The 19,866-nt window shown below is 42.9% G+C and overlaps 1 protein-coding gene across 1 annotated transcript in view; it reads right to left on the bottom strand.

Annotated features, from left to right (window-relative positions):
- Window positions 1–3,728: 3,728 nt before the first annotated feature.
- Window positions 3,729–19,866, bottom strand: part of LOC144679067 (oxysterol-binding protein-related protein 10-like) — a 266,323-nt gene continuing 250,185 nt past the window's right edge. The window contains exons 10-12 of the mRNA XM_078539340.1: window positions 11,780–11,962; window positions 10,932–11,085; window positions 3,729–5,940 (exon numbers count right to left, since the gene is read on the bottom strand). Coding sequence (XP_078395466.1) covers window positions 5,893–5,940; window positions 10,932–11,085; window positions 11,780–11,962 — 385 coding nt within the window. The 3' untranslated portion in view covers window positions 3,729–5,892. The remainder of the gene's footprint in view (window positions 5,941–10,931; window positions 11,086–11,779; window positions 11,963–19,866) is intronic.

The raw sequence follows: 19,866 nt of genomic DNA, 5'->3' as shown, positions 1-19,866 counted from the left end.
CCAGTGGATGAGAAATGGGCAGAATCAGGTAGTAATACCATCTGGATATAGAAAAGAAATTCTGAGAGTAGCTCATGAAATTCCAGTAGGGGGGCATTTAGGAATAAAGAAAACCCAGGCTAAAATACAGAAACAGTTTTACTGACCTGGACTGCGTAAAAATGTAGTCAGATTTAGTCAAACATGTCACACGTATCAGGTGATAGGAAAACCTCAAGCAGTAATAAAACCTGCACCTTTAATTCCTATTCCAGCATTTGAGTAACCTTTTACTACGGTCCTAATTGATTGTGTAGGACCCCTCCCTAAGACAAAAAGTGGAAATCAGTACTTGTTCATAATCATGGGTGTATCCACTAGATTGCTGGAAGTGATACCATTGAAAGATATCGCAGCAAAAAGGATTATAGAAGAATTGACCAAATTCTTTACCAGATATGGTTTGCCAAAAGAAATAGTCGGATCAGTGTTCAAATTTCATGTCACATTTGTTTATGGAAGTCATGAACAGCCTAGGGATAAATCAGTTTAAATCATCAGCATGTCATCCTGAATCACAAGGGTTAGAGAGATGGCATCAAAGTCTAAAGATTATGATGAGGCCATATAGTCAGGATTACCCAAATGACTAGGATAGAGGAATTCTGTTCTTATTATTTGCTATTAGAGATGCACCTAATGACTCAGCAAAGTTCCTTTTGAACAAGTGTATGGTCATGAATTGAGAGCACCACTCAAACTAATTCAGGAGAAATTAGTGAGTAAGAAGTTGGAGACAACATTTTTGGACTATGTATCAAAGTTCAGGGAAAGATTGAACAGAGCATGTGAATTATCTAAAGAGCATTTAAAAATATCACAGCAGGTAATGAAGACGGAAGCAGATAGGAAGGCAAAGACTCATAGTTTTGTAGCTGGGGAAAAAGTGTTAGTTTTGATGCCATTATCAGGCAAACTGTTAAAAGCCAGGTTTAGTGGATCTTACCAAATTGGAAAGAAATTAAGTGAAGTGAATTATTTAGGAAGAACAACAGATAGAAGGAAAACCCAGAGGGTATGTCATATAAATATGCTCAAAAAGTACTTCGATAATGGACTCTATTTTTACTGAAACCTTGGGTATATTATCATGTTAATGCATGCATCTTATAATGAGATAGTATTCTGTATAGAGATAAGTAGTAATTAATAGGAAAGAGGTTTAGAAAATGAAACCGTCTAATTAAGTCTGGGAAGAAAGCATTTCTAAAGAGACTGATGAGACAATAGAGAGGTCAAAGGGAAGGAACGTACTTAAGGGAATACTGAAGCCTATGTGAGGGGGTAGCTGTTTAGATCTCCCAGAAGGCAGCAGGATATCTGGTCAGAACTCCCAGAAGACAATGTGAACAAGGCCAAACCGGGAGAACCAATTGCTATCAGCCTCAGAGAACACTGCAAGGAGAAAAGGCACTGTGTGGTAAAAATTACTGGAATTCTATAGATTTTGAAATCTATAAGGATAGTTGCTGAACAGAAAAGGGGACGATTAGCTCTGAGGGTAGTTAAGTTAAGATTATGTGGAACTGTTTTAAAGTAATGTTTATTGTGTGGAGTCATTCTTGTGTTTAAGTGTAATTGCGTTTTTTGTCTCTATTTTCTTTAAATAACGTTTATTCTACTATAAAATTATCACAAGTAGTCAGGGCATCATTTCCTGATTTCAGAACCTCTCCTCATACTACACAAATTGCAAAAGCCATTTTGGCAGCTGTTTTAAGTTTCCCTCTGGGGTTTGGACAGCTCAGCATTTACCATCAGCTATGCCATAATATATGTATTAATAAGTTAATTTTAACTCATTTTTAGAAATATATCAATTCTTCAGTTTACCTTGCCGCCCCCTTCCAACCCTGTAATAAAAATCAGTTTCCAGCTGAGAGAGCAGCAAGGTGGCCTATCTTCAGACTATGACCAACACTGCTGTGCAATTAGCCTCTTATAAATACTCAGAAGATGTTTGATTTGATAAATGCTCTTCAGCTTTCCCATCGTTAAGAGGACTTGGTTGAAATTGGAAATCAATTATTATGCAAAGGAATTTTGCCAAACATGTCCTACCTAGCAATTCCATGTCAAAGCAATACCAAAATCTATAGAAATTAATATTGGAATTCTAATTTGTTTAGACAAGAAATGCACTATGCTAAATCTCTCAAGCTAATTTTTATCAGTGAAATTAATGGGCATAATATTGCAAATATATATTTAATATGATTTAATTAGAACACAAGGGTGACTAATTATATAGCACAAAATATTTCTCATTTAAAACCTTTGGTCTTTACTAATAAAATTGCAAATCAATTTAGTCTCTGAAGAATGTTTTAAACCCCAATAAAATATTGTTGCACATTAGAGGAAAAAGTGATTGCAAGAATGTCAATAAGACTACAAATTTGAAAATCAGTTAGGTTAGACACCACTGTGCTATTATGCAGAAAAACCAAAGATGCATTGTCTGAATCGCCTTATCTCCCACTCCCAATCTCAGTATCCATTTGTATGCCTTCTCTCCTAAACAAGGCTGCTCCTACTGTGGTAGGGATGCAAGAGGCAGCCCTGACTCTCTAGTACACCACTCAAGTACACTGTGCTTGTTGGCTAACTATTCCACTTTGGAGGTCATCACAGCACTGTCCAAACAGGTCCTGACTCCATTGGGCAACGTCACCCTGGAGCTTCGCTAGATGAAAGTGCAGGTCATAGAGAGTGCTACAACACTGCAGTCACAATCGCTGATCCACACTCCTATCAACTGAGGCTCCATGCCCATGAGCACAGGATGGTTGAATATCAACATGTGCATTTCCAACAAGAGTCACTGAATTGCAACTGGGAGCAAAAACACTGGTCTGTTTTGCTTCTTTGGCTATAAAGCAGCAACACACTGTCACTTGTGATTTTTTTTCTGCCCTCTGTCACAGTGAGTTTTTGCAAATATATTATAGTTCACTCAAAATCACAATTTTTGGAACCATGATTCTGTCAAATCCAACAATTACATGATACGAACACCAAGCAGATGCCATTGCTTCATATATTTTGGGAAATGATATTGTGTTGGACTGTTCATGCTGTATAAACCCCACCAATAGTGTTGCATAAGGTGTTTGTTTAAGAACCTGTTTTTCCTGTATTTAGATTATATGCTACAGCTGTGGTGGCATAAACATTTGACATTTATGTAATTTTACCAGATAGCACAAACCCTCCACCTCCACTGAAGTCAGTGGCTCATGGCAAAGTGCAGCAGCCCTCCAATACCTCTTTCTCATGACCAACAGCAAGCTCTTCAATTGTGAGAATGGGTATTCATAGTCAAACTCCACAAACTGTTCTCCACTAACATTTGAAGACTGAGGCCAGCTTCCTCTAATGTTAGTCTGGCTGAGATTCATTGCATCATTGCTGTCACCCCTTTAAAATTCACCGCACATAGAAAGTGATTATTTCAAAATAACTATTCCAAAAGGTCACATTTATAAAAGAGAAAAATTCAGAAATACATTTTGAATCTCCAATCATTTTAGTTTTGAGAAATCAGATTTAGAATATTACATCATCTTAATCTTCTGTCTTTATTATATCTAATAGAACTGAAAAGTTTAAAGTCAATTTGAAAAGTAGAAAAGCTATGCTTAAATTGTAGTGAATGTCAATTAGATCACACTTGAGTACTGTGCACAGTTCTGGTGACCATATAATAAAAAATATAAAGAGTTGCTGGAGAGGGTGCAAAAAAGATTTACAAGAATGATACCAGAACTTCAAGGCTCTACCCAACAGGAAGGGTTGAACAAGCCGGGTCTCCTTGTTCTTGGAAAGAGAAGCCTGAGGGGTGACCAGATAGAGATCTTTAGCATTATGATAGTTTTAATAGATCAGACACAGGGAGATTGTTTCCACTTGTGCAGAAGAGCAAAACTAGAAGTCATCAACATAAGATAGTCACCAAGAAATCAAATAGAGAATTCAGAAGAACTTCTATACCCTGCGAGTGGTGAGGATGTTGAAATAGATACCACATGAAGTAGTTGAGGCAAACAGCATAAATGCATTTAAGGGGAAGAAAGACAAGCATGTGAGGGAGAAGGCAATAGAGAGTTATGCTGATAAAGTTAGATGAGGAAGGACAGGAGGAGGTTTGAGTGGAGCATAAACAACGTGGCAGACTATTTGAACTGGATGGCCTGCTTCTGTGCCGTATATTCTACGTAATTGTACGTAACCTACACGCTACCATTTTGCGGTGCTGGATTGAAATGGCTGCATACTTTTATTTTAGTAATTATTTTGCTCCAATTTATTTTGTGAATATCAGTGTCATCGAAACATTCACTTATCTCCTCTGCCTCTGTGAAAGTACATTTCTATTGTGCTGCTTCCCCCCCAAAAAATTAAATGTCACATTGTATTACAATACCATTAGAACGCACTAAAGGTATAACTAGAATTTTCCTAGCATCTACTGTGAAACCTAAAAATGACTCCTGTTCGAAAAGTTTTAAGCATAAAGTCCGAAGTCAAACACGCATGAATGCTTGCTCTGAATCGGATCTTTCAGTTTTTTAGTGTGATCAAATGGTTTACCCAGGGAATTCTTTTTTTACAGTTTGTGCTGTGGAGCAAAATGCAAGTGCACGATAAAAGTTTACTTTAGCATGGCAATACATACATCTATACATTTTCCATTCATTGTGAGTAGGGAGTGCACTACTGACACAAACGAGATGCCATTGCTATCAATGACAAGTAGGTGTCTTACTCGTTGGTGCATAGGTCTGCAGAATTGGAGGAGTGCATAATATAAATACATATGTGGATACAGGATCATAAGTAGATGCAAAGAGAAGAGGGGATCTCTATCATATGGGATATATTTTGTGTTTAGCTCCAAAGTCAGATAGCCATCAGCAGTCCTTATGAGCTTCAAATTATTAATCAAGAAAAAAATGGAAATGTTAGATCAAACAATTGTAACATCACAGTTGACTATTGTTTTGCTTTTGAGATAAGGGCACTTCTAAAATTCTTAGGCAGCTTAATTCTCCTCATTGTATCTACTATTCTGAACATGAGAGGAGACAACATTAGCGATATAGAGAGGATAAAAATCACTTTTAGTAAATAATTTTCATTTTATGGAAGTGTTAGTGATTGTACATGGGTCTAAATGGCCCTTTCTGCTTAGTTAATGGGAACTATGAAGTTCAGGTGCATGTCACAACCTTATAAACACCAAATACAAATGTTAGTGTTCCTCATCAGGTGCCTATTTTTTCAAACCACTATTCATTTTGAATAATTTAGGAAAGAAACCAGGTCTTGTGGCTTCAGTTGTGCAGGTGATGAAGCTCATTGCAGTAAAAAGGGGTCCACATGCATTATAGTGCTATAACGTTTGTGTAATGGCATGCCCATTAACCACATTAAAACACTTTGACAATGTATTATATCATTTGGTTCATACATACAGCCTAAAGTGACTACACCAATGGCACATTTCTTTATATAAGTGCAAAAAAAGTATTTGCAAGTGAAAAATATAAAATCTTAAAACAGTAAAATAAAATTTCTCCATCATTAACATTTCAATCTCTCACATGCAGGTCTACAGGATAGCTCCTGAATAAACTTGTTTTGGTGAACCTGCAACTATCTTAACTCAATACACAATATAACATCTTGTTCAATACAAGTTCATTTTTTATATGGCGTAGTCACTTTTTAGCTTTTCAGTTTTTTTTTTTGTCTTTTCAACTTCACCTCAGAACTATTTGCAGATGGCAAGTGGCAAATCAGAGGAAATCTGAGGTAGGTGGTAAAGGCTGAGCTGAGTCTGTCAGCCTATCAACAGTGTGTCTTCCAGAGGGGATTATAGTACACCCAACCATCTCCCTATTACAGAATCAAAAAGTTAGTTAGTTCAGTAGCATAATTAGGTATAAAAGATAGCATTGTTCAGCAATAGCAAAAATAGAAAATATTTTATAGTATTTATTGGCGGATGAAAGGCCAGAGGAGCCATGAGAGATGATATCATGAATTATGATATAATTCATAATGATAAGTAGAAATTTACTTAATATTTTTCTGACATTCTGTTATGTCACAAGCAGGGGAAAGCGAAATGTTCAATTTAAATATTCCATTACGGCAGTGTAATATTTCCTATGAGAAATAATAAAATGTTTGTGCCAGCCTGTGTTCACTGTATGAGAAATTGCAGCATCAAGGAAGAAGCCCACAGTGAAGGAAACAGTGACCTTGCAGAGAGACTATGTAAAATGATGCTGTGCTCTTAGGCTAAATCACAAGCTCCAGAGTGTTTTACAAAAAGTGAGCTGATCAACTGATGGTTTTAGGAATGCTGCTAAGGTACACTGGTGCAAATTGTTAGCATATGTTTATTATGAATGTGTCAAATTGAGAATTTTCCATTTTCCACAAATTTCAGATAAGTATGTGAGGAAAAATATTTTGAATCAATCTTGAGCTGTAAGTAGCTAAAGGAATAATCCATGGAAAACACAGAAAAATCCTATGTAAACCTTTGTTGACATTTATACTTGCCTTATACATTTTAACTTAAAAAAATTCAAATGGCCATCATACACCCAAATAAATGGATCATATATTCACATTCTGAACACCTTATGTGTATAATGCCATGGAGAGATGGGGATGGGATTTACTTGACATCTCAATGCAAGCACATCCTAACTTTAGCACTGGTGACTTTTAAGATTTTATGAAAGTAGTATACAACTACTACTACCAGCAGGCAATGCTCTCAGACATTCCATCTCATAAATACTTAATCTCTAATGCCCTGTATGCATTTTCAAAGGTATTCAAGATCATATGGTAATTGTTTTGTTTTCCAAATGCTGTGAAGCAGAATTAAATCAATTGCACCACTGACATTTTTATTTTGTTGCAAAATGCTAATGTGGCCCTTCTAGAGTTTGTCAATGTAACAACTTTAGAGGGAGAAGATTGAGTGAGTAAAAGGCAAGTCACTCCCTTCATGACATCAAAAGGTCTCTGAGGGTTAATGGTAAGAAAATGGTAAGAGTGTAATGAATGGAATGATGATGATGATGATGATGAAGATGATGATGCTAGGTCATAAACATAGAAAACAAGCAAGTGATTTAATTAGCTTGAGTTTTCTTCTAGCCACCAACAACCGCATGTTATCAGTTTTTTATAAAACTCATTCACGGGATGCGGACTTCGCTGGCTGAGCCAGCATTTACTGCCCGTCGCTAGTTGCCCTTGAGAAGGTGGTGGTGAGCTGCCTTCTTGAACTGCTGCAGTCTATGACATGTAGATACACCCACAGTGCTGTTAGGAAGGGAGTTCCAGGATTTTGGCCCAATGACAGTGAAGGAACACCAATATATTTCCAAGTCAGGATGGTGAGTGACTTGGAGGGGAACCTCCAGGAGGTGGTGTTCCCATCTATCTGCTGCCCTTATCTTTCTGGATGGTGGTGGTCGTGGTTTTGGAAGGTATTGTCAAAGGAGCCTTGGTGAATTCCTGCAGTGCATCTTGTAGATGGTATACACTGCTGCTACTGTGCATCGGTGGTGGAGGAGGGAATAAATGTTTGTGGATGCGGTGCCAATCAAGCGGGCTGCTTTGTCCTGGACGGTGCCAAGCTTCTTGAGTGTTGTGGGAGCCGCACTCATCCAAGCAAGTGGGGAGTATTCCATCATACTCCTGACTTGTGCCTTGTAGATAGTCAACAGGCTTTGGGGCATCAGGAGGTGAGTTACTCGTCGCACTATTCCTAGCCTCTGACCTGCTCTTGTAGCCACAGTATTTATATGGCAAGTCCAGTTCAGTTTCTGGTCAATGGTAACTCCCAGGATGTTGATAGTGGGGGACTCAGTGATGGTAATGCCATTGAACGTCAAGGGGTGATGGTTAGATTCTCTCTTATTGGAGATGGTCATTGCCTGGCACTTGTGTGGCATGAATGTTACTTGCCACTTATATTAGATATTGTCCAGGTCTTGCTGCATTTGGATATGGACTGCTTCAGTATCTGAGGAGTCGTGAATGGTGCTGAACATTGTGCAATCATCAGCGAACATCCCCACTTCTGAACTTATGATGGAAGGAAAGTCATTGATGAAGCAGCTGAAGGTGGTTGGGTCTTGGACACTACCCTGAGGAACTCCTGCAGTGATATCCTGGAGCTGAGATGACTGACCTCCGACAACCACAACCATCTTCCTTTGTGCTAGGTATGACTCCAACCAGTGGATAGTTTTTCACTTGATTCCCATTGATTCCAGTTTTGCTAGGGCTCCTTGATGCCACACTTGGTCAAATGTGGTCTTGATGTCAAGGACAGTTACTCTCACCTCACTTTGGGAGTTCAGCTCTTTTGTCCATGTTTGAACCAAGGCTGAAATGAGGTCAGGTGCTGAGTGGCCCTGGCGGAACCCAACATGGGCATCAGTGAGCAGGTTATTGCTAAGCAGTGCCGCTTGATAGTACTGTTGATGACCCCTTCCATTACTTTACTGGTGATCAAGAGTAGACTGATGGGGTGGTAATTGGCCAAGTTGGATTTGTCCTGCTTTTTGTGTACAGGACATACCTGGGCAATTGTCCATATAGCCGGCTAGGTGCCAGTGTTGTAGCTGTACTGGAACAGCTTGGTTAGGGGTATGGCAAGTTCTGGAGCACAAGTTTTCAGAATTTTGCTGGAATATTGTCAGGGCCCATAGCCTTTGTGCTATCCTTCAGCCGTTTCTTGATAACACGTGGAGTGAATCGAATTGGCTGAAGACTGGCACCTGTGATGCTGGGGACCTCCAGTGGAGGCTGAGATGGTTCATCCACTTGGCACTTCTGGCTGAAGATTGTTGCAAATGTTTCAGCCTTATCTTTTGCACTGATGTGCTGGGCTCCCCTATCACTGAGGATGGGGATATTTGTGGAGCTAGCTCCTCCAGTGAGTTGTTTAATTGTCCACCACCATTGACGACTGGATGTGGCAGGACTGCAGAGCTTAGAACTGATCCGTTGGTTATGGGATCACTTAGCTCTGTCTATCACTTGCTGCTTATGCAAGTAGTCCTGTGTTATAGCTTCACCAGGTTGACACCTCATTTTTGGGTATGCCTGGTGCTGCTCATAGCATGCCCTCCTGCACTCTTCATTGAACCAGGGTTGATCCCTTGGCTTGATGGTAATGGTAGAGTGGGGGCATGCTGGGCCATGAGGTTACAGATTGTGCTCGAGTACAATTCTGCTGCTGCTGATGGCTCACAGTGCCTCATGAATGCCCAGTCTTGAGTTGCTAGAACTGTTTGAAATCTATCCCATTTAGCACAACGGTAGTGCCACACAACACGATGAAGGGTATCGTCAATGCGAAGGCGGGACTTCGTCTCCACAATGACTGTGCGGGCCACTCCTACTGATACTGACATGGACAGATGCGTCTGCGGCAGGCAGGCTGGTGAGGATATGGTCAAGTATGTTTTTCCCTCTTGGTTCCCTCACCACCTGCCGCAGACCCAGTCTAGCAGCTATGTCCTTTAGCATTCGACCAGCTCAGTCAGTAGTGGTGCTACCGAGCAACACTTGGTGATGGACATTGAAGTCCCCCATCCAGAGTACATTCCGTGCCAACCTCAGAGCTTCCTCCAAGTGGTGTTCAGCATGGAGGAGCTGATTCATCAGCTGAAGAAGGGCGATACGTGGTAATCAGCAGGAGGTTTCCTTGCCTATGTTTGACTTGATGTCATGAGACGGAGTCGATGTTGAGGACTCCCAGGACAACACCTTCCCGACTGTATACCACTGTGCCGCCACCTCTGCTGGGTCTGTCCTGCCGGTGGGACAGGACAGGAATGGTGATGGTGGTGTCTGGGACATTATCTGTAAGATATGATTCTGTGAGGATGACTATCATGTCAGGCTGTTGCTTGACTAGTCTATGAGACAGCTCTCCCAATTTTTGTACTAGTCCCCAGATGTTAGTAAGGGGGACTCTGCAGGGTTGACAGGGCTCAGTTTGCTGATGTCATTTCTGGTGCCTAGGTCGGTGCCGAGTGGTCCGTCTGGTTTCATTCATTTTTTGAGGCTTTAAAGCGGTTTGATACAACTGAGTGGCTAACTAGACCATTTCAGAGGGCATTGAAGAGTCAACCACATTGCTGTGAGTCTGGAGTCACATGTAGGACGGCAGATTTCCTTCCCTGAACCAGATGGGTTTTTACAACAATCGACAATGGTTTCATGGTCATATTTAGGCTTTTAATTCCAGATCTTCATTGAATTCAAATTCCTTATCTGCCGTGGCAGAATTCGAACCTGGGTCCCCAGGGCATTACCCTGGGGTCTCTGCAACAATACAACTACGCCATCAGCTCTCCCAAGTATTAAAGTTTACTTAAATTTATTTTTCAAAAGTAGCTTTCTCAGCCCTTCCCAGCAACACAGCTCAGAATCCCTCAATGGCTTTGCTCTTTCCTATCTCTGTAATCTCCTGTAGTCCTAAAACATCCCAACAACTCAGTGCTCATCCTTCTCTGGCATTTGGTGCATTCCCCTCTTCCTTGGCCCCACCATTGGTGGCTGTGCCTTCAGTGGTTTAGGCACCAAGTACTAAGCCTGTCTAATGCATTCTCTTCTTTTAAGGCCCTCCTTAAATTCCACTTCAGAGAACACAGCAGAATGACAAGGCCAAACATGAAAACCTAGACTAATGCAGGTTGCTGGAGCTCCATTATGTAGTGTCTCTGCAGCAGCTAACCAAATATTAGAATTCATATAATCTATTGTCAAGTTATGCAGAATATGCCGGGCCATTGTATCACTGCTTTTTTCTCAATTGTTAAACGGCAGGACTTTTTAATTACCTCTTTTAGAAAATACTTTGGCTTCCAAAGAGTGTTTGTTGCTGCTCGTTGCCTTTCCTCAGCTCTCTGCCGCTCCTCCAGAATGTGCTTATTCTCAGTTGCTGCACCAATATTGCCAGCTTGTAGTGCGTTGGTAACCAGTTCCCACAGACGTCTAGAAGGGAATATATAAATATAGTGATCGGGAATTCAGGCCTTTTAAAAAAATCTGTATTATTATACAAAGAACAGGAACAGTATCACAGGAACGGTATCACAAGTTACAAATGTAGTGTCTGCAATTTAGTTGATTATTTCACTGCAATATGAAAGAACAGCATCCTTGTTCTGTAAAATCTTCATAATCAAGTCCCATCATGGGATCAGAGATATTGTATGCAATGATTTGCATACTTGAGCAAAGATGACCCTAGCTCTTGTGATTGAGATTTATCTGTGTAAATATAAAGATTTTGCATGGGTTCCTGGTTTCTGTACATCTATGACATAATGGGGAGGAATTTAAGCCTTCCAGGGCCTTGAATGGAGGTGGGATAGTGCAGAATTTCACACCACCAGCCAGCTCCATTCTGTCCTTGCTATGGTTCTCCAGATCCATCCTGCTTCTGGGCCTTTTTCCTGCAAGTGGTTGGTAGCCAATGCAGCTAATCAATGGCCACTTATGGTCAATTGTTGGAGGCTGACTGGAATTTTCCAGGGACTGTCCAAACAAATATATTTTAAATATGAGAACTAAGATTTGGTAGTACAAATATGAAACACTTGTGGGCTCTTGGCTTCTGGTGCCTGAAAGGCCAAATGTAACTTGGCAGCTTCACTGAATTTATAAAAGCTCAGGTTCTACACACCTAGATTCAAACGATCCTTGCTTTTTGATGGGTCGTATTTTCTTTCTTATTATTGGCAGTTTGGTTGTATCAATTACTTTTGTTTCCCCATTGCTGTACGTGAATTCAAGTGTTCCATTCCATTCTCCCTGTGCCTTGCATACAATCGTATTTGTCGGATTATGCTTCACTTCAGCTGTAACTCTGCAAGCAGAAAGTGGGAATCAATTTAGAAAGGAAGAAGCAGACCTAGAACCATTTAATAAAATAGTTAAATAGCCTCAAACTTAAATTTATCATCCTTGTGGTTTATACTCCTCCATGGCCTCTCCTCCCTAGCTCTGTAACCTCTAACATCCCTACAGTCCTTTGAGAACTGTGTGTTCCTCCAATTCTGGCCTCTTGTACAACCCCGACTTCTTTTGTCCCATTGTCGGTAGCTCTACCTTCAGCTGTTTAGACTCTAAATTCTGATATTCCTTTACCTATGCTTCATCTCTATACCTCTCTCTTGTCACTTAAAATGCTCCTTGAAACCTACTGTACCTCTTTCGTCAAGTTTTCATCAGCATAATGCCTCCTTCTTTGGCTGGGTGTCAATTTTTGTCAATTCTCATTCCTGTGAAGTGCCTTGGTCAAGCACCATGCCAGTATTCCTGGTACCATCCCATTTCTGGGTCATTTTTCCACAAGAGGAATTGGGGTGGGGATGGGAGCAGGTGTGGGGAGCTGCAGGGCAATTAAGACTATTTAAAGACCTATTGCCTAGGGCGACTGAAATTTTCAAGTTGGCCTCCAGATCCCCAGAGGCAGTAGAGAATGGCCCAGCTGCTGGAAGTGTCTTCCCAGCAACTGACTAATGGTCCATGCTTCAGACAGGATTTGAGGCCCTGTCCAACTGCCTGGCTTCAGCTGTAACTGCAGGCCAACCTGTGGGGAGGCTTCTCCTCCACATGCATTTTTTTTACTTTAGGTTAAAAATGATGCAGAAGGCACATCCATTTTGGTGCTCTCTCTAGTTTACCTTAAAACAATGCTGCTTCTTCAGTTTTGGGGGCCTAGTGTTGGCCCTCCAGTTTTGAGTTGAGCCACTCACTGTCCTTAATTGGATGATGGAGCTCAATCTCTGGTCTTCAATGGGCCAATTTATGGAAAAATACAGCCAGGTGATTGCTCCCCATACTGTCTGACTCCCATTTGGCCCTGAATCATGGTCCTGAAGCCTGCAGGGAAAATTCTACACATGGTTTTGACTTGCCTTCAAATACATTCCTACTTGCTGGCCTACATTCAGCCCCACAACCTGCTGCGTGTAAACTGCACACGTAAAACAATGCTGACTACTCCATATTGCTGCTCACCTATATAACTAAAAATCTCAACAAACTCCACACCAATACCTCTCAGCTGTTATCAAGTATACAGAGGGGAAGATCGCTCTATGCAGTCATAAACAACAAAACAATTTGTATTTAATACACAGCCTTTAACATAGTAAAAGGTCACAAGGCATTATATAAGCGCTTTATCAAATAAAATTGGACACTGAGCCACATTAGGAATTATTAGGGCAGAAAACCAAATGCTTTGTCAAAGAGATAGGCTTTAAGGAGCGTCTTAAATGGAGAAAGAGAGCAAGAGAGGCAAAGAGTGGGAATTCCAGAGCTTAGGACCTTGGAAACTGAATGGTGGATTGATTAAAATTGGGAATATTCAAGGGCCATAATCGGAGAAGCACAGATATCGCAGAGGATTGTAGGGCTGGAGGAGATTACAGAGATAGGGGGCGGAGTCAACCCGGATTTGCGCTAAATGCGGTAGCAGGTGGGTAAAACGGTGTTTTACCCGCCAGTCGCCTTATTGTCCCAAAGCCGCCGTGTTAATTATGCATTCCCAGGAAACACACCATTTCCATGGCAGGTAGGCTCTTCTTTGCCTACCATGCCATTACCTCGCCGTTTCATCATTCCAGGCGCCATATTGCACACCTCTCAGTGCTTCCAGCCCATGACTGTTGCAAAAAAGACATGGCCTTGAAAGGCAAAAAGACTGCAGTCCCCAGGTTCAATGAAGCGTCCCTTGAATGCCTTTTGGAAGCAGTGCAGGCTCACCGTGATGTCATCTACCCCCACTCTGGTGGCAGGATGGGCAGCAACATCACTAATCTGGCTTGGGAGGCAATGGCAGTAGTGGTGAGCGCCAATACTCTCCGAAAGAGGACAGCCACCCAGTGCCGCAAGAGGATGAATGATCTCCTCCATTCTGCCAGAGTAAGCCAATCTTCTCATCACTCTCAACTCACAAACCCATCAAACATCCACAGGGCCCTCACTCACTGCCAGTTCAAGGGACATCACCATTCACACACATTCATTATCCTCATCCCATCCATGGGACCACTCACCACCCACACATGCCAGGCATATTTATCATCTGGCTTGGCAGGCATTCTGCTAACACTCTCTCCATGTCTATTCATGCAAGACAAGCTGGCACACAACAAGAGGGAGCGGTCACAGACCAGTGGAGGAATGCCTAAAATCAAGGTCCTCTTGGACTTTGAAATGGAGCTATCCAGCTGGCCGGTAAGGATCTGGACCATTCCTGTGCTGACAGTGAGGTTGGCAGTGCTCTACCAAGTGAGGGTCCAGCAGTGCAACATCCATCAGACAACCATGCTGTGAGTGATGTGCCCTGTTTCACATGCCACTGCCATGCACTAATTATCTCTCCTTGCTTTTGCAGGTACACTTGGGAAATTGCCAAGGGAATTCATGACACAGGGCCTCCAATCAAGCCCCGAAGAAACCTCTTAAGAGGAATCTACTGAAACCCTTCCTGAATTCCTGTCACGGCGCTTACCTACACTCTCCACCAGCGCATAGACACACACCTTGGTGGGACCTAGCTTTAGACTAGCCTCAGGATCACAATCTGGTGAGCACATTGCACTAATCCACAGCAGGCAGCAGCAGGGACTTCCCAGGTGTCTGGCAGTTGGAGGACTGCTGGAGGCCAGAAAATTGCTGAGTCCAAGTCAGTTGATGAGCCTCTGGACTCGGTCATGTCACAATTGCTAGAGCTGCAAAGGCAAGGTCGGGAACATGAGGAAGGGATGTCCACTGCACTCCTCAGATTGCAAGGCATGATGGAGGAGTGCCTCCATCTTCAGGCTGAGGTGATAGCTCCAGTATGCCAATGCACCGAGGTCAACATTAGTCGGATGGCGGCCGCCATGGAGACCTTGGTCCAGGACGTCGCTCCTGCACTGCTGCCCCGGCTCAACTCCATTGCTGAAGCCATAGTTGGCCTCCAACTGTGTGTACGTGATAGGGGTGCGGGGCTGTTTGATCTCACTCCAGCCAGGCTTAGGCACCCATAGGGAGGAGAATCAGCAGGGGTACTCACTGGAGCCATCCATCCAGGTGTCTCCAGGAGTGTCTGGCCCATCTGAATCCCCACTTCTTGTGACCTCAGCAGCTCCAGCTCCAATGGCCAAGGAGGATGCCACTACCACACAGCAAGAACCTGAAAGCATGCAGGTCTCAGTAGTCCAGAGGACGCCTGCCAAGGTCATCACAGACGGTGCTGCCTCCACCTCCGCTGTGGATGTCCAGGGAGCACCAAGATGTAGCAGCAGGGTTAAGAAGATATAGTTGCACGGCCAGGGCACGGGTGTTAATCACTTGTACATAATGTTCACTATCGTCAATAAGCTCCCAAGAATAGCTCCATGTCTACGGCTTCTTGTTCTGATGAGCAGTGTTCGGGTCACTCAGATAGGAAACCTTTCTGTACAAGATAAAGGCTAATGTCTCAGTCCAGGGCCTCTTCCCTGTGTTTTGTGCAGCCTTCATACCAAAGTGATGATCCAGTCTCTACCTGCACACATTACTGATGCCTTCATCTTGACGGTGCTTAACATTGCTGCCAGAATGTCGTGGACAGACATCATAGAGTTCCATCATTCTCTCTCTGTGCTCTCAGCATCTATAAAGGGGGAGCTGGCCCCCATCTCTTCAGCATCTGTGACCAGTGATGCTGTGCTCCTGAAGGGGGCTCAGGTGCTGAAGGTGGACAAAGGATCAGATGCATTTAAAGTTTCATGGTGTGACTCTATGATATGACCCTGATCACAGAGTGCAAGTGAGCTGCCCTCAGCCAGACAGGAGTCAGATATTCTCAGGGGCTATGTGAAGATCTATAGAGTGTCCTCACTGCATGACATCATCAGCCTTCTACAATCAAGTAACCATTAGGGCCTCCACTGTGCCTCCATGACAGGAGCTTTATCAAAGAGGGTATGTGCGCTGCCATAAGCAGAATGGAGTCAAATGTTCAGAGATTCAATTTGAGTACCTTAGGGTGTCTCCTCATTGCATGTCATTATCATCCTCCACAAACCTAGCAGCTGTGAGGGCCCCCCAAACACGCCTGCCTCATCTGGCTGGTGCGAGGACCTCATCGCCGTCATCATCGACTTCGAGGACCTCCTCACCCTGATCACCGTCAATGTTCTCCGCATTGGAGGAGACCTCTACCTCCTGCATCTCCTCCCCAGATAGCTCCTCTCCTCATTGTTGCACCAGGCTGTAAAGGGCACAGCAGGCGATGATGATGCATGACACCCTCTGCGGACCATATTGCAGGGCTCCACCAGACCAGTCCAGACACCGGAACCTCATTTTCAACATCTCAATGGTTTGCTCCACCAAGTTGCAAATTGCAGCATGAGCCTCACTATTCCGTCGCTCTGCTGCAGCCAGAGTCCACCACATAAGTGTCATCAGCTACATCCTCTGCAGGTAGCCCTTGTTCCCAAGGAGCCATCCCTGAAGCGTCTGTAGTCCCTGGAAGATGTCAGGGATCTGTGACCAACTGAGAATGTAGGAGTTATGCACACTCCCTGGAAACCATGCGCAGACCTGCAGGATGCATTTCTGGTGGTTACACACCAGCTGCACATTCCCCGAATGGAATCCCTTGTGGTTGACTTATTTGACCGCATATTGTGACAGACATCTGAGCGCCAGGTGAGTGCAGTTGATCACACCCTGCACCTGTGGGAAACCCAAGATCGGGGCAAATCCAATCGCTCTTGCATCCTGGCCCTCATGATCCCGGGCGAAATGCTCAAAGTTACGCACCCTCGTGAAGATGGCATCCATGACCTCATGGATACATTTGTGCAAGGAGGCTTGTGATATCCCACAGAGGTCACCTGTGGAGTCCTGAAAGGAGCCACTGACATAGAAATTGAGCGCCGCTGTCACTTTCATGGCCACTGGCAGTGGATGCCCTTCATATCCATGTGGCGCCAAATCCTGCAGTAGCTGGCAGATGTGACCAACCAGTTCCCTAGACATGCACAGTCTTCGGCAACACTGGTTTTCTGCCATCTGCAGGAAAGGAAGGCGGCATCTATAGACCCTGGGTCTAGCTAGGCGCCGAACAGCGATGGCTCGCTGTGGCTCTTCAGCGGAAAGTGTGGGAGCCCCACCCACCCCTTCTTCCAGAGGGTGCTGCTCCCCCCTCTGCGCAGCCAGGCACCTCAGTCACTCTCTTCTCTGTTGTCTTCACTCTCTGCACGTCACGAGGCATACAGCTAGTTCACCAGACTCCATGATCCTGATGTACTCATCTTACAGGATAGAAACATAGGAACATGAGAAAGTCATTCAGCTCGTCGAGCCTGCTCCGCTATTCAATACGATCATGGCTGATCGAACACTTCAATGTCTCTCACCCACGCTATCTCCATAACTCTTTACGTTATTGTTAATCAGAAATCTATCAATCGCCACCCTAAACATACTCAATGACTGAGCTTCCATTGCCTTCTTGGTTAGAGAATTCCAAAGATTCACAACCCTCTGAGTAAAGAAATTTCTCCTCATCTCGGTCCTAAGTGGCTTTCCCCTTATTTTGAAATTATGTCCCCTGGTTCTAGACACCCCAACCAGGGGAAACATCTTACCTGCATCTACCCTGTCTATTCCTTTAAGTATTTTGTAGGTTTTAATGAGATCACCTCTCATTCCTCAAAACTCTAAAGAATACAGGCCCGATTTCCCCAATCTCTCTTCATAAGACAGTCCTGCCATCCCCAGAACAAGTCTGGTGAACCTTCGTTGCACTCACTCTATGGCAACAATATCCCTTCTAATGTAAGGGAACCAAAACTGCACACATTACTCCAGGTGCGGCCTAACCAAGCTTCTATATAATTGAAGCAAGACTTCACTACTCCTGTACTCAAATCCTCTTGCGATAAAGGCTAACATTCCATTAGCCTTCCTAATTGCCTGCTGCACCTGCATGTTAGCTTTCAGTGACTTATGGACAAGGACACCCAGGTCCCTTTGTACATCTACACTTTCTAATCTCTTACCATTTAGGAAATACTCCGCACATCTGTTCCTTCTCCTAAAGTGGATAACCTCACATTTCTCCACATTATATCCATCTGCCATGTTCTTGCCCACTCCCTACATCTGTCCAAGTCCTCCTGTAGCCCCTTTACATCTTCCTTACAACACACATTCCTGCCTAGCTTTGCATCATCCACAAACTTGGAAATATTACATTTGGTCCCCACATCCAAATCAATGATACATATTGTGAACAGCTGGGGCCCAAGTACTGATCCTTGCGGTACCCCACCAGTCACAGCCTGCCAACGCGAGAATGACCCATTTATTCCTACTCTCTGTTTTCTGCCTGTTAGCCAATCCCTAATCCATGCCTCCTATTACATGTGCTTTTATTTTGCCAATCAACCTCCTGTGGGGGACTTTCTCAAAAGCCTTTTGAAAATCCAAGTATACCACGTCCATCGACTCTTCTTTTATCAGTTTTGTTAGTAACATCCTCAAAAAACTCCAACAAACTCATCAAACATGATTTCCCATTCACAAATCCATGCTGACTATGCCCAATCAGATCATGGCTATCCAAGTATCCATTTATCACATCTTTTATAATAGATTCTAGCATTTTCGCTATTACTGATGTGAGGCTAACAGTTTTCTCCCCGTTTTCTCTCTCCCTCCCTTCTTAAATAGTGAGGTGACATTTACTACCTTCCAATCTTCAGGAACCATTCCAGAATCTATAGAATTTTGGAAAATGATCGCCAATGCATCCACTATAGCAACATCTTTCAACACTCTGGGATGCAGAATATCAGGTCCCAGGGACTTATTAACTTAAGGTCCCATTAATTTCTCCAATATAACCTTCTTACTTATACTAATTTCCTTCAACTCCTCATTCTCCCTAGTCCCTTGGATCTCTAAATCTGGGAGATTTCCTGTATCTTCCTCAGTGAAAACAGACACAAAGCAATCATTTCTCTGCCATTTCTCTATTCCCCATTATGAATTCTCCTGGGTCTGCCTGTAATGGACCCACATTTGTCTTAGCAAAATGTTTCCTTTTTACATACCTATAGAAGCTTTTACAGTCCATTTTTATGTTTTTTGCTAGACTGCATTCATATTCTATTCTCCCTTTCTTTATTAGTTTCTTGGTCTTCCTTTGCTGTATTCTTAAAAACCGCCCAATCCTCAGGTTTACTACTAATTCTAGCAACTTTATAAGCCTTTTCTTTTAATCTTATACAATTCTTAGCTTCCTTTGTCAGCTACAGTTGGCTGACATTTTTTGGGTTTTTGCACCTTGAAGGAATGTATAGATGCTGTAAGCTATGTAATAGTTCTTTGAAGACTATCCATTGCCTATGTACAGTCATACCTTTTAATGTTTTTTCCCAATCCACCTCAGCCAATTTGTCCCTCATGCCTTCATAATTTCCTTTATTCAACTTTAACACCCTTGCTTCATAGTGAACTATCTCACTTTCAAACATAATGTAAAATTCTATCATATTGTGGTCACTCATCCCTAAAGGTTCTTTTACAACAAGATTACTAATTAGCCCTTTTTCATTACATAATACTATATCTAAAACAGCCTGTCCTTTAGTCAGCTCAACAAGGATGAAAGAGAGTGGTTAGCGTGGATGTTCAAAGAACCTCTCTTGGTTAAGTCTGAAGGCCCCTTAACATATCCCGGAGAGTGCTGGCCACCACTTGGATGGCCAGGGA

Source organism: Cetorhinus maximus, chromosome 3 (genome assembly GCF_964194155.1).
Source record: "Cetorhinus maximus chromosome 3, sCetMax3.hap1.1, whole genome shotgun sequence".
NCBI classification, from domain to species: Eukaryota; Metazoa; Chordata; class Chondrichthyes; order Lamniformes; family Cetorhinidae; genus Cetorhinus; species Cetorhinus maximus.
This window is presented reverse-complemented; position numbering and strand designations above follow the sequence as displayed.